The 25,394-nt window shown below is 51.6% G+C and overlaps 1 protein-coding gene across 1 annotated transcript; it reads left to right on the top strand.

Annotated features, from left to right (window-relative positions):
• Positions 1-1,143: 1,143 nt before the first annotated feature.
• Positions 1,144-24,731, top strand: FGL1 (fibrinogen like 1). Its single transcript, XM_029076413.2, has 8 exons — positions 1,144-1,301; positions 13,434-13,509; positions 15,479-15,662; positions 16,963-17,122; positions 19,692-19,789; positions 20,229-20,317; positions 22,965-23,152; positions 24,344-24,731. The coding sequence occupies exons 2-8, from the start codon at positions 13,444-13,446 to the stop codon at positions 24,501-24,503; spliced, it is 945 nt and encodes a 314-aa protein (XP_028932246.1). The 5' UTR covers positions 1,144-1,301; positions 13,434-13,443; the 3' UTR covers positions 24,504-24,731.
• The last annotated feature ends 663 nt before the right edge of the window (positions 24,732-25,394 follow it).

Here is a 25,394-nt window from a genome sequence, read left to right as displayed (position 1 = left end):
CCGGAGGGGAGCTGGAAGTCCTCTCGCAATCTGCTCGGCAGCTGGCTTCACAGTCGGTCGGGGCTCACCCTCTCTCTGGTGAGCCCCGTCGTCAGGCTTTGCTGTTCCCTTTCCATTCATTTCATTCATTCATTTGTATTTATTGAGTGCTTACTCTGTGCAGAACACTGTACTGGGAGAGTATAATATAGCAATAAACAGGTACATCCCCGGTCCACAACAAGTTTACAGTCTAGAGGGTGTGACAGACAATAAATAAATAATAATACACAAATAAATGTCTATTTACAATAATAAATAAATAAATTACAGCTATGTTCATGAGCGCTGTGGGACTGGGAGGGGGGATGAACAAAGGGTGCAAGTCAGGGCAACGAAGAAGGGAGTCGGAGAAGAGGAAAGTGGAACCTAGTCAGGGAAGGCCTCTTGGAGGAGATGGGCCTTCTTTAAGGTTTTGAAGGCCGGGAGAGTAATTGTATGTTGAATTTGAGGGTGTTTCAGGCCAGAGGCATGACACGGGTAAGGGGTCGGAGGTGCGATAGTTGAGATCAAGGTACAGTGAGAAGGTTGGCATTAGAGGAATGAAGCGAGCAGGCTGGCTTGTAGTAGAAGAGTAGCAAGGTGAGGTAGGTAAGGTGACTGAGTGCTTTGGAGCAATGGTGAGGAGTTTTTGTTTGCTGCAGAGGTGGACGGGTAACCACTGGAGTTTCTTGAGGAGTGGGGAAAAATGTTTGCAACCTTTTTGTAAAAAAATGATTTGGGCAGAAGGAGTCTGCTGACAACCTGTGAGTCTGTTCAAGGCACAAAGGGCCCTGAGCACCTTTCTGCTTTACCCTCCCACTTGCCAAGACCCAGCAGAGACCCAGCGTTCGTCCCACCCTCGGGGCAAGAGACCCAAACCCAGTCTTCAGGAGAGCAAAAAAGGACCTCGTCAGGAAGGCCAGAATCCCCGATTTCAAGCCCAAGCCGGCTGGGCCGTGGGGCTGGAGAGCACCAGAGCATGAGTACTTGAGAGCACAGAGATGAGCGCCTCAGGCTATTTCCTCATAGACTTGCTCCTGGACAGGCGCCCGAGTCCCCCGTCCTTGGGTTCCAGGAACACCCGTGGCCGTGCTGACGTCCACCCCTCTGGGGGCAGGGTGAGGGGCCGGAGTCCCGGGGAACGGGCCCAGTCGGAGTGCTACCACCCAGGCTCCGATCATTCGCGGCTGCGCTGACGCCTGCCATTCCAGGGGAAGGGCGAGGGTCTGGAGTCCTAAGGAACGGGGAAGGGGCCAGATCTGAGTGGCATCACCCAGGAGGTAAGTAGCTCTCTCTGGGCCTGAGATCCCCGTCCACCGGAACGAGGGTTTCAGGATGAGCATCAAATGGGGTTAGAGCCCACGTGACCCCTGCCAGCCTCCAGCAGAGTGAAGCCCGAGAGCCCGCCCCACAGAGAAAGGCCCAGGTCGGTGGTCTGAGGGTCAGAGACCGTGCTTGAACCGGGCCAGCGGGAAAGGAGGCAGGGCCGGCAGGGAATGTTTCGATGGGGTGAGGGATGGTGGGGAGGAGTCGGCAGGGGCCTCTGGAAGTTCGGGGGCATTGACTGGGGGCGGTCTGGCTTTGGGGTTGGCCGCAGGAGAGGCCGCTCAAATAGATAGCGCTGCCATCCCTCAAAATGGGAGATGTGGGAGAGGGCTGCCAGGGCAGGTGCAAGCCTGAAAACAAGCCAGGCCACTGGGGATCATGTGTTCCCTTTTATCAGCAGGATCGTCCCCTCCCAGCACTGTTTGTCACAGTTCTGCGTAGGTGGTTGTGGCTTTACACTGACCTTATCCTGTTAATCATTCCCCATAGGTGTTTCTCCCTGCCTTGATTCTTCCAGCCCTTTCACCTCTGTCAGTGGTCAGTCAGTGGTATTTATGAAATGCTTTACTTTGTGCAGAGCACTGAATTAAGTGCCTAAGAGAGCATAGTTCAACAGAGTTGGAAGAAATGTTTCCTGCCCACAGGAGCTTCTAGTGTAGATGGAGAGACAGGCATTAATATAAATAAATTACAGATATATACATATGTGCTGGGGGGTGTGAATATCAAACACTCACAGGGTACAGCTCCAAGTATGTAGATGATGCAGAAGGGAGAGGGAAAAAGGGGAAAAGAGGGCTTAACTGGGGAAGGCCCCTTGGAGGAAATATGATTTTAATTAGGCTTTGAAGCTGAGGAGAATGGTCATCTGTTTTATATGGAGGGAGAAGGAGTTCCAGGTCAGAGGGTGAACATGGGTCAGAGGAGAAATAGTCAAGATGGAGGCACAGTGAACGAGCTGGGGTTAGCCGAGCAAAGTGTGTGGGCTGGGCTGTAGTAGGAGATCAGTGAGGTGAAGTAGGAAGGGGCGAGCTGATTGAGCACTTTAAAGACAATGGTAAGGAGTCTTTGATACGGAGGTGGATGGGTAACCACTGGAGGTTCCCTGGGATTGGAGAGACGTGGACTGAACACATTTTTGGAGAAATGGTCTGGGTAGCAGAGTGAAGTATGGACTGGAGTGGGCAGACCTCTGACCTCTAGCCTGGGGAAGCCTCCCCAATCCCCAGGAGCCTGGTCTGCACCCAGATCCTCCAGCCCTCCCCCATTGTTCAGTCCAGTGCCCTGCTTCCAAATGAAAGCAAGAGGGCAGATGTAGATCCACTCAACAGGCTTCTTGGGAACCCAGACCAAATGGGACATCCAGCAGTCCTGCAGCCCTGGGAGTCCTGGGTTGTGTTCTTATCTGTCTGTCTCCCCCGATTGTAAGCCCGTCAAATGGCGGGGACTGTCTCTATCTGTTGCCGACTTGTTCATTCCAAGCGCTTAGTACAGTGCTCTGCACATAGTAAGCGCTCAATAAATACTATTGAATGAATGAATGAATGAATGAATGAATGAATGAATGAATGAAAGACCAAAGCACCACAAATGTCAAGGTGGGAGCAGGCCCAAGCCTCAGGTGGTGGGAGGTGAGGTTCCCCTAGGACCTGTGGGGAGACCAGATCTGAGCCTGGGGACTCAGCGTTTTGTGCTCGTGGTTGCCTGGCTCTGAACAGCCTTTCCAACCTCTTAACCCTGTGGGTGGTGTGGCCTTCCCCTCAATATAGCAATAGTTTCTTCAATCTCCCTTTCTTGCCCGTAAAATCAAAGTGTGCTTCAAACATAATTTTCAAGATTTCTAAAAGAAAATGGAAATTTTTCATCTTGAAATTGCCAGAAGCTTTTCACTGGGGAGCCAACTGGCTGCAAAATGATCTCACAGTTGTCAGTTGGGTTCTTCCTGCCCTCGGTTCAGTGTGAGCCATGAGGTACTTTCAGTGGGAGTCGGCAAATTCCTCCAGCCTCTTGTCATCTGCCAGGCTCCCAGGGAAGCCGATGGGGAACGGAGTTGGCATTTGTCCCGGGCTGCATTCCTAGGTTTCTCCCCCAGTCCAGCCAGCAGAACCCCAAACAGTTAGGGAGAGGAAAAGAAATCTTCCCTTGCTGAAAATGTGGGATTAATTTGAAATACCCTGAGGAAAGTGCTATCATTCAATCAATCAATCAATGGTATTTGTTGACCTTCACTGTGTGCACAGCGCTGTACTCCATGTGTGGGAGAGTACAATATAACAGTGTTGGTAGACACGTTCCCTGCCTACAACAAGATTACAGTCTAGAAGGGGAGGCAGACATTATTCATTCATTTCTCCTTTCCTTCAGTCGTACTTATTGAGCACTTACTTTGTGCAGAGCACGGTACTAAGCCCTTGGGAGAGTGCAATATAACACTAAACAGACACATTCCCTGCCCACAGTGAGCATACTATCTAGAGGCGGAGAGACAGACATTAATATAATTAAATCAATTACAGATATTACTTAAGTGCTGCTGGACTGGGAGAGGGGAAGAACAAATATAAATAAATACATTTCGGAAACATCCATAAATACCATGGGGGTGAGGATGGGGTGAATAAAGGGCAAGACAGAAGAGAGTGGGAGTAGAGGAAATGAGGGATTAGTGGGGGAAGGCCTCTTGGAGGAGATGTGATTTGATTTATTTAGAGAAGCAGCATGGCTCAGTGGAAAGAGCCTGGGCTTGGGAGTCAGAGGTCATGGGTTTGACTCCCGGCTCTGCCACTTGTCAGCTGTGTGACTTAACTTTTCTGTGCCTCAGTTGCCTCATCTGTAAAATGGGGATTAACTGTGAGCCTTACGTAGGACAACCCGATTACCCTGTATCTACTCCAGTGCTTAGAATAGTGTTCTGCACATAGTAAGCGCTTAACAAATGCCAACATTATTATTTAAGCTTTGAAGATAGGGAGAGTGATGATCTGTTGAATACGAAGGGGGAGAAAGTTCCAGGCTTGAGGCAGGACTCTAATTTAGATTTGTTTCATACCTAGGAATCTCTTCATAAGTGCACTGGTAATCTTTGAGGGGGCCTTGGAATCAACCATTGCACTAGTACTTGTTGCTCATAATCCTTAATGAGCTGCATGTTTTGTCCCAGAACAAATCTCCTTAAACACAAGCTACTAATCTATCTCAGTGTCAACTCTATAAGAGAAAATTGCAGTTCATTTGTTCAGAAATGATGAAATTAGTCACCTAAGAACATTTTAATTTCAAAAATGCTGTAAAAAAATAACTACAGATACTGAAATAATAAAGAAGGTTTAAAAATCAGCTTAACCTTTCGATGACATAATCTTAAAATTTTCTCTTCTCGTGGTAGTCAAAAGGCTATTTTATTTTTTTTTTCCGAAAGGGTGTTTTGTCAGAGATGCAGAATTAGACGGGGTTATCAATCAACCAAAATCAACAGCATTTTTCTTGACTACTTACTGCATTGCAGAGCATTGAACTAAGATGTTGAGAGAGTACGGTAAAGTAAGTAGATACTAACTCTGCCCTCAAGGAGTTTACAATCTACCATATCACCTGTACTGAGATGGGGTCAGATGATAGTTTTTAGAGTGGTTTGGAACCAGGAGCTGTAATCTCTTTCAACATATTATCGCATCAAGGGAAAGTTGGGATTGATAGACGGATCTGTGAGTGACGGCCCAGCCCTGATCCTCCAGAGTTAAAATCCGGGCCTGGAGAGGTGAGGCAGAAGGGAATGTGCCCTAAGCTGATCACCAGTTTTCAGCGCACATGACTATGTTTGTCTCTCATATCCTCTACTCAATTTTCATTTCCATTCCCATGCCAGAACAAACCAGGGTCAAAGGGCTCAGGACCCTGCGTGACCATCTGGATGGTCCAGGGGGTGTCAAGTCTAGCGCTTGGCTCTTTCCTCTCACAGACTTCTCAAAGCTTGGCTTCTGCTGTGGGCAAAGCTCTGGACTCCTTGGGGCCCCCCGGGAGTGCCCTGAAATGAACTTGGGCAGGGAGGGGCTTGGCAAGGGTGGGAGTGGCGGGAGAAGGGGAGGGAGGGGAAGGCTGGGGTTGTTGTGACCCTTAGAGGCAGAGAGATTGGCTGCACTGAATGGTCACTCTAAACTCTGGCAAACCCTCCTGGATTTCTTCTGCCTGCAGCCTCAGGGGAGCTCGTTGCGAGCAGGGAACGTATCTGTTTTGTTGCTATACTGTACTCTCCTAAGCACTGAGTACAGTGCTTTGCACACAGTAAGTGCTCAATAAATACGACTGAATGAATGAATAAATGAATGAATGAGGGCACTTTCTGGGCACGCTTGAGTTTGGCCAAACACCCCAGCTCTGTCTCAGTGTTGGCGGACAGAGACCACCCGGAATGCAGTCGGCCTCGGGAGAGACCCTGACACTTTAAACTTGTGCCAGAGCGGAGGAGAGCTGAGCCCCTCCATTTCTGGTCTGGAACACTCCACCCCAGCCCCCACCCCTGCCCCAGGGCCTAATAAAGGGGTTCTCTGAGCATTCATTCAGGGGTCTCTGGGAGGGGTGTTATGAGCCCACCATTGTACATTCCAAACGCTCAGTACAGTGCTCTGCACATAGTAAGCGCTTAATAAACACTATTGAATGAATGAATTCCCAACGTCAAGTAGCAGCATCACCCCGGCCCGAGCCCCGATCATGACTGCGGTGGGGCGAGGGGGCGGATGCTCTGGGATTTCTTCCCCTGATGGCTAATCTGGCCTCTTTGTCTTCTGTCTTGTTGATTTTGGCTTGGTTGGAAATGCAGTGGGTAGAAAGCTATGGCACAACAAGTTTCTAAACTGAAAGCACTTATGTACATAACCAGAATTTATCTATTTATATTAATGTCTGTCTCCCGCTGTGACGCTGTGTAATGTCTGTCTCCCGCTGTGTAAGCTCTCTGTGGGCAGGGATTGTGTCTGCTGTAGTACTATATTGTACTCTCCCAAATGCTTTATACAGTGTTCTGCACACAGTAAGCACTCAATAACTACAATTGATTGATTGCTCGATTGAAAGGAAGAAGAGTGGGGGCTGGGGCAAACTGCATGGCTTGATGGAAAGAGCATGGGTCTAGGAGTCAGGAGACCTGGGTTCTAATCCTGGCTCTGCTACTTGCCTGCTGTGTGAACTTGGGCAAGTCCCTTCACTTCTCTGAGCCTCAATTTCCTCATCTGTCAAATGAGCCCCATGTGGGACAGAGACCGTGTCCAAGCTGATTAGCTTTAATAATAATAATGATAATAATAATGTTGGTATTTGTTAAGTGCTTACTATGTGCAGAGCACTGTTCTAAGCACTGGGGTAGATACAGGGTAATCAGGTTGTCCCACGTGAGGCTCACAATTAATCCTCATTTTACAGATGAGGTAACTGAGGCACAGAGAAGTCAAGTGACTTGCCCACAGGCACACAGCTGATAACAATGTTGGTATTTGTTAAGTGCTTGCTATGTGCGGAGCACTGTTCTAAGCGCTGGGGTAGATACAGGGTCATTAGGTTGTCCCACTTGGGGCTCACAGTTTTAATCCCTATTTTACAGATGAGGTAACTGAGGCACCGAGAAGTCAAATGACTTGCCCCAAGTCACACAGCTTACAGGTGGCGGATCCGGGATTGGAACCCATGACCTCTGACTCCTAAGCCTGTGCTCTTTCCACTGAGCCACGCTGCTTCTCTATCTACCCCAGTGCTTAGTACAGTGCTTGGCACTTAGTAAGTACTTATCAAATATGGCCATTATTCTTATTCTCATCGAGAGAAGCAGCGTGGCATAGTGGAAAGAGCATAGGTTTAGGAGTCAGAGGATGTGGGTTCTAATCCCGGCTCTGCCACTTGTCTGCTGTGTGACCTTGGGCAAATCACTTCACTTCTCTGTGCCTCAAGTTACCTCATCTGTAAAATGGGGATTTCTTAATCCCTGTGAGCCCCATGTGGGACAACCTGAATATCTTACATCTACTCCAGCGCTTAGAACAGTGCTTGACACATAGTAAGCACTTAACCAATACCATAATTATTATTATTATTATTATTATTATTAGATAGGAATGGAGGCTGGGGTAGGGACAGGGGCAGAATGGTCCCTTGGCCTGCGATATCCCAGGGGAAGAGTGGGGCAGCTGTGGCTGGAGTTCCTCGAGTCTGTTCCTGACTTGACTTTGGCTCTGGCTCCATGCTCTCAGTGTCGGAGCTGACGGAGGGGCAGGATGGAGCTATCTGTGATCCTCGGAAGCCTCTGGCCTCCCTCCCAGGCCGCGGGGCCGACATAAGTTCCCTTCCGGTAGGTCCAGTGCCTCAGCCTCACTGTGGTCTCCAGAACTGCTCCGGTCTTCTCCGCTTGGGACCTCTCGGATCAGAGTTGATGCCTTGGCCCGGGCTGGGAGCACTAAGGCAGCCTGCCTGATTCTGGCATGCCTGACACTGGTCCCCCTGGCTCTGGTCCCCTGCCTCTGGCATGCCTGGGCACTGGGCTCTGCCTTCCAGACCAAAGTCCCTACCCTGTCTTACCTCTGCCCCCGCTGGTTCTGCCAACAGCTGCTCGATTCAGAATTAGCCTGTCCGTATTCCACACAAAAGTGAGGGGGCGGGCTTGGAGGGGGTGACGGGCAGCTTGGATTCGGACCCCTGAGGTGGCCACCCGTTTCAGAATCCCACAGTAGCCCGCTGAGCCCTAAGCAGGTCCCCGGGAGAGAAGCAGCATGGCCTAGTGGCTAAACCATGGTCCTAGGAGTCAGAGCAACCTCGTTTCTAATCCCAGCTCCTCCACTCGCCTGCTGTCTGAACCTGGGCAAGTCACTTCACTTCTCATCAGTAAAATGGGGATTAAGACTGTGAGTCCTTTTTGGGACGGGGACTGTATCCAACTCAATTACGGTGTACCTATCCCAGAGCTTAGTACCTTGCCCGGCACGTAGTGAGTACTTAACAAATACCACAATTATAATTATTATTGTCATTATTATTATTCAGCCCCATGCTCCACTCTGCTCCCACTGGGTCCAACTGGGTTTGGAAGACTCCCTGAAGAGACATCCAGCCCTGTAGCTTTCCCGACAGATAGGATTCCTTGGCCAAGCCGGCCTGGCTTCGGCCTTCCGTACCCTGCCCTCTGGGTTTGGCTGGCCTAAACCTACTTGCTGGATTTCAGTGGGAAAACCTGCGACAGCAGTGGCAAGGGGAGCGGTGCCAGTGGAGGTGGCATTAGCGGGAGCAGGAGCCCAGACTAGTCAGCGCCCCGGGCCACCTGGGGTTGGGCCTGCACACCCGTGTTCTGCCGGCAACTGCGCTTCCTCCCTGGGAGCCCCACCCTCTCCAAGAGCATGGGAACACGGCCCGGCCTGCCCACCCGCTGCCGGCCCGCCACAGGATGCGGAGTTTCTGGCTCCGGCGCCACCTCGCCCTGGGTTGGGCCGCTCTCGTCCGTGTGTCTCCGGGTCCTGCTCACTCTGGCCGGAGAACTGGGCCTCTTCAAGCTTCTGAAAGCTCCCCCGGGAGGGACCGGAGAGTAACCCCGAGGCATTTGTCTCTGGTTCATTCGTTTCCCGGCTCTGCCACTTGGCAGCTGTGTGACTGTGGGCAAGTCACTTCACTTCTCTGTGCCTCAGTTCCCTCATCTGTAAAATGGGGATTAAGACTGTGAGCCCCACTTGGGACAACTTGCTTCCCCTGTGTCTACCCCAGCGCTTAGAACAGTGCTCTGCACATAGTAAGCACTTAACAAATACCAACATTATTATTCCCTCCTAGCACAACCCTGTTCTAGAGTCCCCGTCCCCACACCAGGCCCACGATGGCAGTCTGGCCCGGACTGGACTCTTCCCGCTTCCCGGTCCAATGCCTGACTGATGACCCCTGGCCGCCCCAGTCCTCAGCCCTTCCCCATTAGAAGAGAAACGGGTCTTGTTCCGTCGTAGGGAACGCTGGGGTTTTCCTGCCTCGAGGAAGAAGAGTCCAACCTAGAAGGGTCTGGGGCGGACTTCATGCTGGACAGTGGGGAGGCAACAGAAGCCCCTTTGGAAACTGAGAAGAAGCTCAAGTGCACCCTGCGAAGTCTGACAGCAGCGCTCTTGTTGAGGGGGAGATCAGCATCCCTTAAAATCATTCATTTATTCAATGTATTTATTATTTATTGAGCGTTTACTGGGTGCAGAGCACTTTACTAAGAACTTGGGAGAGTACAGTACAGAAATAAACAAATTCCCTGCCCACAGTGATCTTACAGTCTAGACGAGGGGAGATATTAATATAAATAAATAAATTACAGATGACCCATTCCACAGTAAATCCTGGATTTTCTGAATCAGTATTGCAGTATCAAACATAAAACCATCTGAGCAAAGGTTGCTGGAGAGCTTTATGGTCATAGAGTGAAATTCCCACTAGAAGGTGGAAGTGAAGGATGGACCTGTCAGATAGGAGGATGGGGCTATCTCTACCATTTGTAACTACTGAGAATGCAAGATAACTACACTGCTTCTCTAGAGAACTTAGGATGCCGGTGTTCTTGCACGAGTGTCCCCCGACTGATTCGGGCTAGCAGGTTCAGGGCCAGGTCAGCAAAAAGAAACCTCTCCCTGATGCCCTATCAGTGTTTTTAATCAAAATGTATTTTTGGAAATTTAATGTCTTATAGAAAATGCATAGCTAGGAAAGGTGGGTGTTGGATGGATGGGAAAGTGGATGACGGATGAATGGACAAATGACGGTTGGCTGCAGATGAATGGATGGGTGACCTTGGGCAAGTCGTTTAACTTCTCTGTGCCTCAGTTACCCCTTCTGTAAAATGGGGATTAAAACTGTGAGACCCATATAGGACATGAATTGTGTCCAACTTGTCAGTCAGTCAATCATATTTATTGAGTGCTTACTGTGTGCAGAGCACTGTACTAAGCACTTGGGAGAGTACAATAACAATATAACAATAAACATTTTCCCTGCCCACAGTGAGCTTACAGTCTAGAAGGAGAGACAGACATTAATATAAATAAATAAATAAATAAATAAATAAATAAATAAATAAATAAATAAATAAAAATTACTGGAATCGTTAAACATATTGTAAGTGCTTAACAAATAACACAATTATTAGTACAGTGCCTGGTGTATAGTAAGCACTTCACAAATACCATAAAGAAATGGGTGGATGGATGGGTGGGTGGGTGGGTGGGTGGATGAATGGATATTTTGAGACAAAGGAAAGACAATGCCAGGTAAAAGGGATTCCGATGAAGTGATGATGACAATGCTAATGGAGCTCACTTCTCCCTAGAGCAAAACATACTTGGAAGCTCAATGAACAAGCCTTCCAGACAGCTGGGAACCCATTGTAGTAGGACCAGTTTGGCTACAAAGATAGAAATCACAGAGAAGAAAACTATTAACTCCTCAAGGGCAGAGACTGAGTCTCTTCCTTTTCTGTCGGTTCCCCAAACACACAACACTGTGCTCTGCTTCACTGGGCTTCTAGTCCATACTATGATGGGAAAAAGAGAGGAGCAGTTTGGCCTATTGGAAAGAGCGCAGCCCTGGGAGTCAAAAAATCTGGGTCCTAATCCCAGCCCCACCACTCGTCTGCTGTGGGGCCTTGGGCAAGTCACTGTAAGCTCCTTGCGGGTAAAGAATGTGACTGCTGACTCTGTTGTCTTGTACTCTTTCAATTGCTTAATACAGTGCCCTGCACCTAGCAAGTGCTCAATAAATACCATTGATTGATTAATTGATTGATTTAGCTTCTCCGTACCTCAGTGTCTTCATCTGTAAAATGAAAGTGAAATACCTGTTGGCATTTCCCCTTGAACTTGGAGTCTCTCAAGAGAAAGAGAGTGCGTTGGATCTGATTGCATTATTTTTACCCCAGGGCTAGAATAGTGTTTGGCCCATATTTAAATGCCAAATCATAGTAATATAATGATATATATACGTATATGCATACTTATACATATATATTTACACAAGTATATATATGTAATAGTAATAATAATAATAAATAACTGCCACAGCCAGCAGCCCGAGTGAGCATATTCCTGGGCAAAAATGTTCCAGCTGTCCTGCCCCGTCCCTGGGGGTGGTCCATGTCCCCGGTAGTGTTGTCCCTGGGAGTCCCTACTCCTGGGGGGTGCCCTTCCCACATTGTCTCTCCCTGGGGCCCATCCCTGGGGGTCCTTATCCCCCAGGCGGATCCCTGTCCCCAGGGGAGCCCATCCCCAGTGGTACCTCTGACTGGTGGTCCTCATCCTTGGAAGTGCCCATCCCCAGGAGGTCCTGGTGGCCCAAGCTTTGGTGGCTCCCAGGAAAGCACACTGCTGAGCCTTTTTTTTTTCCTATATTGGTATTTGTTAAGCACTTGCTATGTGCCAGGCACTGTTTTATGTGCTGGGGTAGATACAAGGTAATCAGATCCCACATGGGATTTATAGTCTTAATCCCCATTTTGCAGATGAGGTAACAGGCCCAGAAAAGCAAAGTGACTTGCCCAAGGGTGCACAGCAGACGAGTGGAAGAGCTGGGATTAGAACCCAGGTCCTTCTGACTCCCAGGCCCATGCTCTAGATACTAAACCATGTTGCTTCTCCAGTAGAAGCCCCTCAATGGCTCTCCTGGATAGAGTCCCTTGGGGGGTTGCCTGGATAAAAGTTAGAGAGGGAATCTAGCAGAACTCAATCGATCAATCAATCAATCATCCACATTCCTGAGTGATCACTTTCATTCATTCATTCATTCATTCATTCAATCATATTTATTGAGTGTGTACTGTGTGCAAAGCACTGTACTAAGCACTCGGGAGAGTACGATATAACGATAACAGACACATTCCCTGCCCAGAACGAACTCACAGTCTGGGATGGGGGGCGGGGAGGAGACATTAGTAGAAATAAATAAATTGCAGATATGTACATAAGCGTTGTGGGCGGAGAACTATGCACTTCGTGAGGAGCCCTCTACTAAGCATTTGAGCCCTGTAAATGGCTGTTTGGAAGAGTCGGGTTTTTTGGAGTTTAAAAGACTGGGTGGGAGCGGACCAGGGGGTTTGACTTTTAATCTTAGCATTGTGCAGCCACCGGGAATCATTTCCAGACTAGCCTCACCCTCGAGATATCCGTGGCTGATGAGGTGCCCCCATCTCCCTCATTGCAGGCTGGGAAGCCTGCTCTGCCCTTTACCTCCTCATGCATGCTCTTCTCTTCTCCCTTAGCCTCTCCCGCCACCCGCCCTCCCTCATCTCTCTCTTTCTCACCCACTCCCAAACAGGTCAGCCACCATTGGTGTTTACTGAGCACTCACCGTGTGCAGAGCCCTTTCCTAAACGCTTGGGAGAGCCCCATGCCACAGAGTTTGTGTTCCCATCCCCGCCCACCAGGAGTTTCCAGTCTACAGTGTGCCCCCTCCCCCCCGGCGCCTCCATTGCCCCTCAGCCAAAAGCAAACCATGATTCTTCCCAGGGAGTTTTTGGTGTTGCCCGCCTTTCACTTTGGACAAACTCGAGTGGGCAGGCAATGTCACTGTTTATTGTTGTATTGTACTTTCCCAAGTGCTTTGTACAGTGCTCTGCACACAGTAAGAGCTCAATAAAAACGATTGAATGAATGACAAACACACCCGTCCCTTTGCTCAATCTCTTGGCAGAGGAGCCCAGGCCAGCTGACTGTCTCCTGGGCAAACTGAGGAAGGAGGGGTCCCGAGAGTGGCTTTGACTGAGGAGGGGTCCAGACCATGGCTGTGTCTGAGGAGGGGTCGCAAGTGTGGCTTTGTCCAAGGAGGGGTCCGGAGCATGGCTTTGACGGAGGAGGGTTGTGGAGCATTGGCTTTTTCCCAGAAAGGTTCTGAAAGCATGCCTTTGTCCGAGGGGGGTCCAGATCGTGGCTCTGTCTGAGGAGGGGGCAGGAGCATGTCCCCGAGCTGGTTCGGGAACTGACCGCTCAGAGAGCAGTTGGTTCAGGAACTGACCGCCCAGATAGCCCGTGCAAGTCTTTGGGCAGTCCGAGGGAGGCAGGGGAACCTTCTGTCGACTGATAGACGCCTTTCTTTTCTAGACTCTTCAAAATGAAGCTGCAGGCGCTGTTCAGTGTCGTCTTCGCAACTGCTCTGGCGGTGGGCCCGGGGAGCCGGGTAAGGGCGGTGGCCCAGACCAGTCGGCACCGCCAGCTCAGGCCTGCCTCCGCCTGCCACCGCCACCTCTGTCCGCCCCACCGCTTTATCCGCTCCACTTCCTTTATCCACGCGGTCTCCTCCATCCTGCCCCACCCCCTCCGTCCGTGCCTCTTCCTTTATCCGCAGTGTTTCTTTTACCCGTGCATCCCCCTCTGTCAGCCACCACCACCTCCAACCCTCCTTCCTCCTCCTTTATCTGTGCCACCTCCTTTATCTGCGCTGCCTCCTCCGTCCTCCACTACCGCCTCTGTCTGTGCCTCCTCCTTTATCCACACCGCCTCCTTTATCCACACTGCCTCCTTTATCCACTCTGCCTCCTCCACCCATCACTACCATCTCCAACCATGCTAGCGCCTCCTTTTTTTATCTGTGCCCCCTTTTTTATCCACACTGCCTCCTCCATCCACCCTCCCTCCAACTTAGCCCGAGGAAACCGAGTTTGGAGAATGAAGGGTGGTTCAACGCAGAAACGCCTCCTGTACAGCGAACTAAAAGCTGGGTTGCACGGCCCATCTCATCCTGGGACCCCAAACTCCCCCGACCCTCCGCCTAAGCCCCTGAGCCCACAGCAGTGGGGACGAGACTGAAGCAGCGTGGTTTAGTGGAAAGAGCACGGGCTTGGGAGTCAGAGGTCATGGGTTCTAATCCCTGCTCTGCCACTTGTTAGCTGTGTGACTTTGGGCAAATCACTTCACTTCTCTGTGCCTCAGTTCCCTCTTCTAAAATGGGTATTAAGACTTTGAGCCCTATGTGGGACAGAGCCTGTGTCCAATGTAATTAACTTCTATTTCCCCCAGAACTTAGTACAGTGCCTGGCACACAGTAAGTGCTTAACAAATACCATAAACAAACAAGCAACCCAGGTCTTCTCACTCACAGGCCCTTGCTTTTTCAGCCAGACCATGCTGCTTCCCAGTTGAAAATTGTTTGGGGTCCAGCAACTTGTCTGGAAGAGTTTTAGGGCTTCCTCAGTAGCCTCTTCAGTAGAAAGAGCAGAGCATGAGAGCACGGAAGCCAGAAGGAGACGTGAGCTCCTTAGAGAAGTGGCACTGGAGAGTCAGAAAGAGCCATCATCATAAGAGAAGCAGCGTGGCATTGGGCAAGTCACTTAACTTCTCTGTGCCTCACTTACCTCATCTGTTAAATGGGGATGAAGCCTGTGAGCCCCACGTGGGACAACCTGATTACCCTGTATCTACCCCAATGCTTAGAACAGTGCTTGGCATGTAGTAAGTGCTTAACAAATACCATTATTATTATGATCTCAACTCATCAGCTCCCCAGGTCTATCTATCTGTCTATCACTGCTCACACTTTCTGTTTCCCTGGGCTTTCTCTGCTCACGCCTGGAGACCTCTTGCATAGTGGAACGAGCATTGGCTTGGGAGTCAGGGGTGGTGGATTCTAATCCCAGCTCTGCCTCTTGTCAGCTCTGTGACTTTGGGCAAGCCACTTAACTTCTTTGTGCCTCAGTCTCCTCATTTGCAAAATGGGGATTAAGACTGTGACCACTATGTGGGACAACCTGATTACCTTGTATCTACCCCAGAACTTAGAACAGTGCTTGGCACATAGTAAGCATTTAACAAATACCATCATCATCATCATTATTATTATTATTAGTGTCATATCTATTAGTTGGTCAGCCACTCAGCAACATAAGCAGAGATGGGGCTTTCTGTTAAAATATGGGAAGACTTGAGCAGGGGAACCAGGAGCAGGAGATCAGGGGAGTGAGGAAGGAGGGGACCATGAAAGTGGAGAATGGGGGAAGCGAGGAAACAGGGTGGTGAGGAGAGGGAAGTAAGGAAGGGGAAGGAGGGAACAGGGAAACAGAAGGGTGGGGAGCAGGGGAGTAGGGGGAGGGGGAGTGACAGGCAAGAAGGGATTTGGGGTTTAACCTAGCCTCTTCTCTTGGCCCCCCGAGGCCCAGAAGGACTGCCTGCAGGAGCAGCTGCGCCTCCGCGCTCAGGTGAGGATGCTGGAGCGGCAAGTGAAACGGCAGCACGTGGCCATGGAGCAGCTCCGGCGGGAGAAGGAAATCCAGCTCCTGGAGGCTCCTGGGGAGGGGATGGAGGCCGTGGGCCTCGGGGGCCTGAGGACATACGCAGGTGAGGGAGACCTCCCCTGGTTCCGCGGTTCCTTTCCTTCCAAACACAGGCCTTTGCCAGCCGGGATGCCCAGCAGTGGCATTCTGGATCTTCTTTGCGCTCTCAGAGGCCAGTTACCTTCCCCTGACCTGCCCCCTTCACCCCCCGTCATCCTCACTCCTGCTCCCTCCCCTGCAGTTTCACTCCCATCGACCTCCTCCTTGACTCCCCACCTGCAGCTCCATCCCCCACCTGTCCCCTACCATTCCTCCTCCTGCCCCACCACCTGCAGATTCATTCCCCACCTGTGCTCCACCTGCTCCACCACCTGTCCCCACCTACAGCTTTGTCCCCCACCTGCCTCCCTCATGTGCCCCCACCAGTTAGGACAAGGCACCTCAGGGAGGGTCAACCAGGTGGTTGCAGGGTTTGCCTCTATTGGCTGAACTGGGACCACTTTTCCAACTGTTCCTGTGCCTAACTAGGATCTGTTAAACATACATAAATACATACATACATACATGTACACACCCACATATAAGCATGTGTGATGGGAACCTCTGCACAGTGGCATTTCTCTGGAGTCCCATTTGCCAGCCAGAATGGGGCCCTACCGAGCCTGGGGCAGTGGCCCCGACCAGCTCTGCCCTAGCATCTCTGTGGCCAAGTCAGGCGGGCAGAACAGAGGCCGGCGATGGTGCTTTCAGGTCAGTCAGTCAATCATATTTCTTGAGCGCTTACTGTGTGCAGAGCAGTGTAGTAATCGCTTGGGAGAGTACGGTATAACAGTATAATAGATTCCCTCTCCACAACGAGCTTACAGTCTAGAGGGGGAAGCAGACATGAACAGAAATAAATTACAGATATGAACCTAAGTGCTTGGGGGCTGGGAGGGAGATTAATGAAGGGAGCAAGTCAGGGCGATGCAGAAGGGAGAGGGGGAAGAGGAAAGGAGGGCTCATTTAGGGAAGGCCTCTTGGAGGAGATGAGCCTTAAATGAGGCTTTGAAGTAGGGGAGAGTCGTCTGTCAGATTTGTAGAGGGCGTGCGTCCTAGGTCAGAGGCAGAATGTGGGCGAGAGATCTGCAGTGAGATAGATGAGATTGAGGTACAGTGAGAAGGTTAGCATTGGAAGAGTGAAGTGTGCGAGCTGGGTTGTAGTAGGAGAGTAGCGAGGTGAGGTAGGAGGGGTCAAGGCGATTAAGTGCTTTAAAGAGGATGGTGAGGAGTTTCTATTTGACATGGAGGTGGATGGGCAACCACTGGAGTTTCTTGAGGAAAGGGAAAAGATGGGCTGAGCGCTTTGCTGATGTTACTGACAGACTGTTCCGAGATCTACAACGATGGCCACGCGAGCAGTGGGTTGTACCAGATCCAACCACTCCGGAGCCCAGAGCGGCTCTCCGTGCACTGCGACATGTCGGACGGAGGGGGCTGGACCGTGGTGCAGAGGCGTTCTGATGGCAGTGTGGATTTTAACAGGTACAGAGAGCTCCACGGGGTGGTGGTGAGGCCAGGGGGAGAGTTGGGTTAACCGGACCCCTCCCTGCACTGTTTCCAGGGCCGGGGCATCTGACTCCGAATTTATTCAGGAAGGACTGAGCACCCAATCTCTCCCTGCTCCATCTTGTAGAGAGTGTCTAGTGCTCTACAATTCTCGACTATGGGAGGGACAGTCAAGGAGAGGCCTGTCCATTCCATTCCTAGCTTGGGCAGTGGCTAGCCAGTGGAAGGCAATCTGCTACAAGTCAAAACTCACCTGTGTTGGGCAGCAGCAGCAGCAGCATGAGAGAGAGTTGAGGGCGGAGACTCAAGTTTACTGAGTGGAAGGAGGCAATGGTAAACCACTTTGGTATTTTTACCAAGAAAACTCTATGGATACGCTACCAGAGAGATTGCTGGAGATGGGGCGTTTTGGGAGAGATGTGTCCTTGGCATCGCTATGGGTCAGAGACGACGACCGCAAAAGACCAGACAAACGAGAGGGCAGCGAGGAGACTGTAGGGAGTCTCTCAAGGCTCGGGTTCTGGGTCCCCTTCTAGTCTCCATCTCCCTCAGGGAACTCATTTGCTTCCATGGCTTCAACTATCATCTCTACACTGTTGATTTCCAAGTCTAAACCTCTAGCAGCATGGCCTAAAGTGTATAAAGCATGGGCCTGGGAGTCAGAAGGACTTGGTCTCTGATGCCGGCTCTGTGACTTGCCTGCTGTGTGACCTTGAGCAAGTCACTTCACTTCCCTCAGTTACTCATCTCTAAAATGAGGAGTAAGAGTGTGAGCCCCACCTGGGACAGGGACTCGCTTTTATCCACTCCAGAGATTAGTGCAGTGCCTGGCACATAGTAAATGCTTAACAAATATAATAATAATAATAATGTTGGTTTTTGTTAAGTGCTTACTATGTGCCGAGCACTGTTCTAAGAGGTTGGATAGATACAGGGTAATCAGATTGACCCACGTGAGGCTCACAGTTAATCCCCATTTGACAGATGAGGTAACTGAGGCACAGAGAAGTTAAGTGACTTGCCCACAGTCACACAACTGACAAGTGGCAGAGCCGGGATTCGTACTCATGACCTCTGACTCCCAAGCCCGTGCTTGGGAGTCAGATTATTATCTTTATTATTATTATTATTATCTCATTGTCTTATCTTATCATCTATCTTATTATTATCTCTAGCCCTGACCTCTCTCCTTCTCTACAGTCTCGCATTTCCTCCTGCCTTCAGGTCATCTCTACTTGGATGTCCCGCTGACCTTGCAAAATTACCATGTCCAAACCAGAACTCTTCATCTTCCCACCCAACATCTCCCTCCCCTTGACTTTCCCATCGTTATAGACACCACCACCAACCTTCCTGTCTCACAAGCCCACAACCTTGGCATTATCCTCAACTCATTCCTCTCATTCAACCTGCATAACAAGTCTGCCATCAATATTGTTGGTTCTACCTGCACGATCCCTTTAAAATCAGCCCCTTCCCCTCCATCCAAACTGCTATTACACTGATCTAGACACTTAACCTAGCTCACCTTGACTACTGCATCAGCCCCCTCGCTGACCTCCCTGTCTCCCATCTCTCTCCATTCCAGCCCATACTTCTCTCTGCTTCACGGATCATTTTTTCTAAATAAACATTTAGTCTCTGTCTCGCCACTCCTCAGAGAATCCCCAGTGGTTGCCCATCCACCCCTGCATCAGACAGAAACTCCGTACCATCAGTTAAAGGCTACTAATTCGCTTTTCCCCCGAGATGTAATGTCTCTGATCTCCTACAACCCAGTCTGCTCATTTGGCTTCTCTAACGCCAACCTACTTACTGTATGCCAATCTCCTTTCCTTTGCCGTCAACCCCTTACTCATGTCCTTCTCCCGGCCTGGAACTCCCTCTCCCTTCGCAGCTGACAGACTGCCGCTTTTCCCATCTTCGAAGCCCTAGTAAAATCGTAGCTCCTCCTCAAGTTCTTCCCTGACTAGCCTCTCATCTCCCCTCCCTCTTTACTCTCCCTTCCGAGTCTACTATGCACCTGGGCCTGTACCCCTTAAGCACATATACACTCACCACAACTCCAACCCCACAGCACTTACGTACATAACATTATACTCTGCTCCTTCTCCTATCTGTAATTCATTTTAATGCCTGTCTCCCCGACAAGATTGTAAGATGCTTGAGGGCAGAGATCAAATCTACCACTTTTATTGTATTGTATTCTCCCATGTGCTTAGTACAGTCTTCTGCACAAAGCCACTTGTCTGCTGTGTGACCTAGGGCAGATCACTTAACTTCTTTGTGCCCCAGTTCCCTCATCTGGAAAATGGGGATTAAAACCGTGGGCCCTATGTGGGACAGGGACTATATCTAACCTGATCATCTTGTATCTAGCCCAGTGCTCAGGACACTGTCTAGCACATAGTAAGTGCTTAACAAATACCACAAAAAAGTAAACACCCATCAAATTCCATCGATTGATTGATCGATTGATTGATCGATTGATTTCAATCAGAAGTGAAATCTCATTTCTACAGTGTATTCCTTCTTGGGTTTTCAGAGGCTGGGATGACTATGAAAAGGGGTTTGGAAATTTCGAACTGAAAAATGGTGAATTCTGGATTGGAAATAAAAACCTTCACTTGTTGACATCTCAAGGTAAGTCTGGAACTGCAGCATGTTCATCTGTTCTGCCAGTGGTCAGTCTGGGACCACGATGTGTCCACCTTCCTGTTCGCAGTCAGATTGGGACCACAGTGTGTCCTCACTCCTGCCCGTGATCGGATTAGGACCGTGCTATGTCCTCTCTCTTGTCTGTGGTCAGACTGAGACCACGGTGTTTTCTCTCTCCACTCTGCGGTCAGACTGGGACGACAGCATGACCCACAGCTCTGCCCCGAGCCTGACTGTCATTCCCTTTAGCTTGACACCTATCTGGGCTGAACTCACTCCCCAAGATTGGCACTGGCTCCTTGCTCCTGGCTGATGATCCCTCAAATCCTGGGACTCTGGTAGTAGAAGAGGAGGAGGAGGAGGAGAAGGCAGGAGGGGATATTCTGAATGGAGAAGGAGATCCTGTTCTGCCTTTTTTTACCAGGAAACTACACGCTGAGAATCGACCTTGCTGACTTTGAAGGAGAGAGCCGCTTTGCCCAATATGAAAGTTTCAAAGTTGGGGATGAAAAGGTAGTGTGAGCTGAGCCTGGGTGACTCACAACCTGAGTGACTGACAGCCCGGACTACTGACGGCCCTGGTGACTGACAGCCCGGATGACTGACATCCTCGGTGACAGATAGCCCTGAGGGACTGACAGCCTCGGCGACCGACCAACAGCTTGGGCTTTCAGCTTTCTCCATTTCTCCGGTCTCCTGCAAGGCGAGGCTCCAGGTTCCTCTCAGTCGTCTCTTGGTTCCCCCAACCCCACTCTCCTCTGCCTGCAGAACCAGGCCCTCAGGCTCCCTGTGTCTCTCCTCACATTCTCCCAGTGAAGATAGAACCCCGGAGCCCCCCAGCCTTAATAATGTTGGTATTTGTTAAGCGCTTACTATGTGCCGAGCACTGTTCTAAGCGCTGGGGTAGACACAGGGGAATCAGGTTGTCCCACGTGGGGCTCACAATCTTAATCCCCATTTGACAGATGAGGTAACTGAGGCACCGAGAAGTTAAGTGACTTGCCCAAAGTCACACAGCTGACATGTGGCCTAGCAGGGATTTGAACCCATGACCTCTGACTTCAAAGCCCGTGCTCTTTCCACTGAGCCACGCTGTAGCCCTGCTGTAGCTAAGCTGCCTCTAGGCCTCCCCTGCCCCCAGCCTGGGCCCCCCAACCCCTTTCCTGGCTCCTCATGTCTACTTCTCACCCGTGAGAGATAGTTATCCCGGCCCCTCTCTCCCCAGCACAGCCTCCAACCACACCCCGCCCCACCCCACCCCCTTCCCCGCCCTTCTGGCTACCAGGAATGCTGTGGTGGTCCACGTCTGGGGGACTGGACTCCTTCGGTCATCTTCCTTGGACCACGTCGCATCCTCTCGCCTCCCAGCTTCTCTAGCCAACTCCAGATCAACACAGGTCACTGACTGGTGTCCTCTGCTTGTTGCCGTTCCACCCAAGGGGCTCTCCCACCCTAAACTCGGCATCCAACCCAGCCCTACCCACCTGCTCCAGCCCGGCACAGTCCAGCCCCCCATTCCAGTCCATCCATTCATTCATTCGATTATATTTATTGAGTGTTTATTCTGTGCAGGGCACTGTACTAAGCATTTGGGAGAGTACAACAGTAAACAGACACATTTCCTGCCCACAAGGAGCTTACAGTCTAGAGGGGTAAAGTAGACCTCACCTCCATCCTCCCCTCCTTCTCCTGCCTCCTGCTTTGACCCTTGCTGCCCATAAAAAGGGAACACCTTTCCTGCTCCTGCTCCCCAGGCCCTCTCCCTACCCTTCTTAAGAAGTGGCACACGACCACTCCCTTCAGGAATTGTTCTGTGAGAAACTCCTCTCGTTCTCTCAGCCTTTGGCCAAGTCCACCCCTTCCCCTCCACACAGGCTACTATTTCTGAATGTGTGTGTGGCTGTGTGTACTTGTGTGTGGGTAGATTTATACGTGTGCGTTTGTGTGTGGATACATACCTTTGGGGGAGGAGGTGTGGAGAAGCAGGAAACAGGGGAGAAAAGGGTGAGGGCTACCCTATCTGTCCTTGCCAGCCAGAGTGGCACCTGTTCCCCGGCAGGGTCCTTGGTGCCACCCACCCCACTTTCACCCAGGGCCGGCAGTCAGTGCCCTCAGGCAGGCAGCCTAGAGCAGTTCCCCGGGTGAAGACCCCCTCCCCCTGTACAGAGCCTCCATAGCAGAGCCCCTCTGACCAGAAGCCCAGAGCGGAGCTCCCCAAGTAGGTCCCCCCAGGGCAGAGCCCCTCCAAGCTCAGTACCCCTCAAGGTGAGCCCCTTGAGACAAGCCCCTCCCCAAGCCCCGTGAACAGAGTCCCTTGAGCATGTCCCCCGACAAGCAGAGCCTCTCTGAGCGAAGCCCCAGAGCTCTCCATGTAGAACCCCCTCGAGCTGAGCCCCCCAAGTGGAACCTTCCTCCAGTAGAGCCCCCTGAGTAGAGAAGCAGCGTGGCTTAGTGGAAAGAGCCTGGGCTTGGGAGTCAGAGGTCATGAGTTCGAATCCCAGCTCTGCCACTTGTCAGCTGTGTGACTGTGGGCGAGTCACTTCACTTCTCTGTGCTCAGTTACCTCATCTGTAAAATGGGGATTAACTGTGAGCCTCACGTGGGACAACCTGATGACCCTGTATCTCCCCCAGCGCTTAGAACAGTGCTCTGCACATAATAAGCGCTTAACAATTACCAACATTATAATTATTATTAGTTCCACACACCTCTCCCTTAGGAGAACTGCCAGAAGGGCAGATGGGAGAGGAAACACATCTGGGCCTCTAGGTGTGCAGAGCCACTGAGCTGGCTCACTCACTCCGGCCCACCATCCTGGCTCACTCACTCCCACCTACCATCCCGGTTCACTCACTCACTCACTCACTCACTCACTCACTCACTCACTCACTCACTCACTCCTGCCCCAAGCCTGGCTCACTTCCACTCGCCCACTGGCCTGGTTCACTCACTCCCGCCCACTGACCCGGCTCACTCACTCCCTCACTCACTGGCTCACTCACTTCCTCACTCTTGCCCAGGCCCGGCTCACTCCCACTCACCCGTCGTCCTGGCTCATGCCCGCGACTGGCCCAGCTTGCTCACTTCTACCCACTGTGCTGGCTCACTCTCTCCCACCCTCCAGCCTGGCTCACTCCCACCCACTGGCCCTTTCTCGCAGAGCGCCTACGTGCTGAGCTGCGGCCGGTATTCTGGGACGGCGGGGGACTCGCTGGGGCTGGGGTCTGACCCCGAGGCAGAGTGGTGGGGAAGCCATCGGAAAATGAAGTTCAGCACTTGGGACCGGGACAACGATAACTACGAGGGCAACTGTGCCGCCGAGGACAAGGCCGGCTGGTGGTTTAACAGGTTGGTGGTGGTGGCTGGAAATCGGGGGAGGGAGGGCTGGCACCGGCACAGGTTTTCGGGGACCACAGACGCTTGGCAGGTGTCTTCAGAGACCTCGATGGTGATCACCCAGCCGGGAGACCCGCGGGGTCATAGGCCCGGGCTCCGGCACGATCTGGGCCAGAGATTACCAGCGCTGGCGATTATGTTGGGAATCCTGGGCTCGGCCGGGCAGGGCGATGCGAGGCAGAGGGATCGGTGGGAGGAGCTGCTTGCAGATCCCAGTGGTCTGCAGAGCATGCAGTGCAGGGAAGCGGTGTGGCCTAGTGGAAAGCGCGTGGGCCTGGGAGTCGGATGAAGTGTGTTCTAATTCCAGCTCCGCCCTGTATCTGCTGTGACCTTGGGCAACTCACTTAATTTCTCTGTGCCTCAGTTACCTCATCTGTAAAATGGGAATTCAGACTATGAGCCCCATGTGGGACAGAGATTGTGTCTGACCGATTAGTTTCTATCTACCCCCATTTAGAATAGTGCTTGGCACATAGTAAGTGCTTAGCAATTACCACAATTATCATTATTATTATAATTAGGAAGAGGGGCAGCCCCACAGGAGGAGGAAAGTTTGAGCCTCCCCTTTCGTAGCCCTGGATCGGGGGGATGGACAGATGAATGGATAAGTGGGTGCAGTGGAAATGGGCTGGTGGAGACCAGGACCCGGTTCTCTTCTGCCACCAGCAAAGGGCTGGAGCAGGAGGACCCCTAGAAGCCTCACCTGGGGGCCCAGAAGTTTGAGACCCAGAAGTGTGACTGTGGGGTTGGAACAGGAAGCCTCTTCCCAAGAGTGAAGACCGGTCCAGGTTCGGCCCTGGGCGGCGAGGGTCTGAGGGTCCGCTTTCTGAAGTTAGACTGTAAGCCCGTCAAACGGCAGGGACTGTCTCTATCTGTTGCCGACTTGTTCATCCCAAGCGCTTAGTACAGTGCTCTGCACATAGTAAGCGCTCAATAAATACTATTGAATGATCTGGGTGCAAGTCTCCCCGAAGGCCGGGAACCCTATTAGGGGTGGCTGGGGTTCCCCACTGGGTCTTGGGGCCGTTGGGGACACCTCAGGCCACTAGTTGGAAAGGTGCTGGGCTCTGACTGCATGGTCCCCCGGAACCCCGACCTGGGCAGGGCCGTTGACTGTTTCTCACATGGCCTTCTTCCCATCAGGTGTCACTCTGCAAATCTGAACGGCATCTACTACCGTGGCCCTTACACGGCCTTGACAGACAACGGTGTGGTGTGGCACAGCTGGCACGGCTGGTGGTATTCCCTCAAATCCGTGCGTATGAAGATCCGTCCGGGAGACTTTGTTCCAAATGTGGTCTGACACTCGGCCAGTGCCCCAGGCTGACCTTCCAGGCTACTCCTGCCCCCCCCTCCACTGCCCTGTGCCCAAGGCTTCCCCCTCCACCGTGCCCACCTGGCATGCCCCAGCATCCCAGCCTGCCCCTCTCGCTCTCTCCACTTGAGATCTGACTCTCACCTACCAAAGCAAAGGGGCACCGAGGGCATGGGGGCAGGACTAGGCCAACATGAATCAGTGATTCTCTTTATTTACAAGTTCCTTTTTTTATATTTGTTCATCAATCCATCAATCAATGGTATGAAGACTGTGAGCCCCACGTGGGACACGGACTGTGTCCAACCCGATTAACTTGTCCGTGTCCCACATGGGGGTCACAGTCTTAATCCTCATTTTACAGACGAGGGAACCGAGGCACGGAGAAATTGAGTGATTCGCCCGAGGTCATACAGCAGACAAGCGGCAGAGCGGGAATTAGAACCCAGGTCCTTCTGACTCCCAGGCCCGGGCTCTATCCACGAGGACGTGCTGCTTCTTTTTCTTTCTCTTGCTCTTGTTCTGGCCCTTCGGGGCAGAGTGATAAACAGAGGTGTCCTTGGCCGAGCTGCAGAGACACCTCGGAGCAGGCCCGGTGCCGTGTCTGGCGCCGTGCCCGCCTTCTGTGCTCATGGGCACGTTTTGCCCCCAATGCCTTGCACTCTGCCAGGCCACAGAAGGCCCCACAGGCTGACCGGCCTCACCGTTCTCGGCTGCGGAATAGAGTTCCTCCTGGAAGCCGGGATCTCTCTGTGCCTCCGACTCCCTGGGGTCTCTGTGCCGGCGAGGGGAGGCCGCAGCCGGCACAGCCTGATCCGCGAGGGTCGTTGCCACCGCCCCTCTCTTGAGGTGAGGCTGGCGTTTCCTGCTACGTGGCCT

The sequence above is a fragment of the Ornithorhynchus anatinus genome, chromosome 12 (genome assembly GCF_004115215.2).
Source record: "Ornithorhynchus anatinus isolate Pmale09 chromosome 12, mOrnAna1.pri.v4, whole genome shotgun sequence".
NCBI classification, from domain to species: domain Eukaryota; kingdom Metazoa; phylum Chordata; class Mammalia; order Monotremata; family Ornithorhynchidae; genus Ornithorhynchus; species Ornithorhynchus anatinus.
This window is presented reverse-complemented; position numbering and strand designations above follow the sequence as displayed.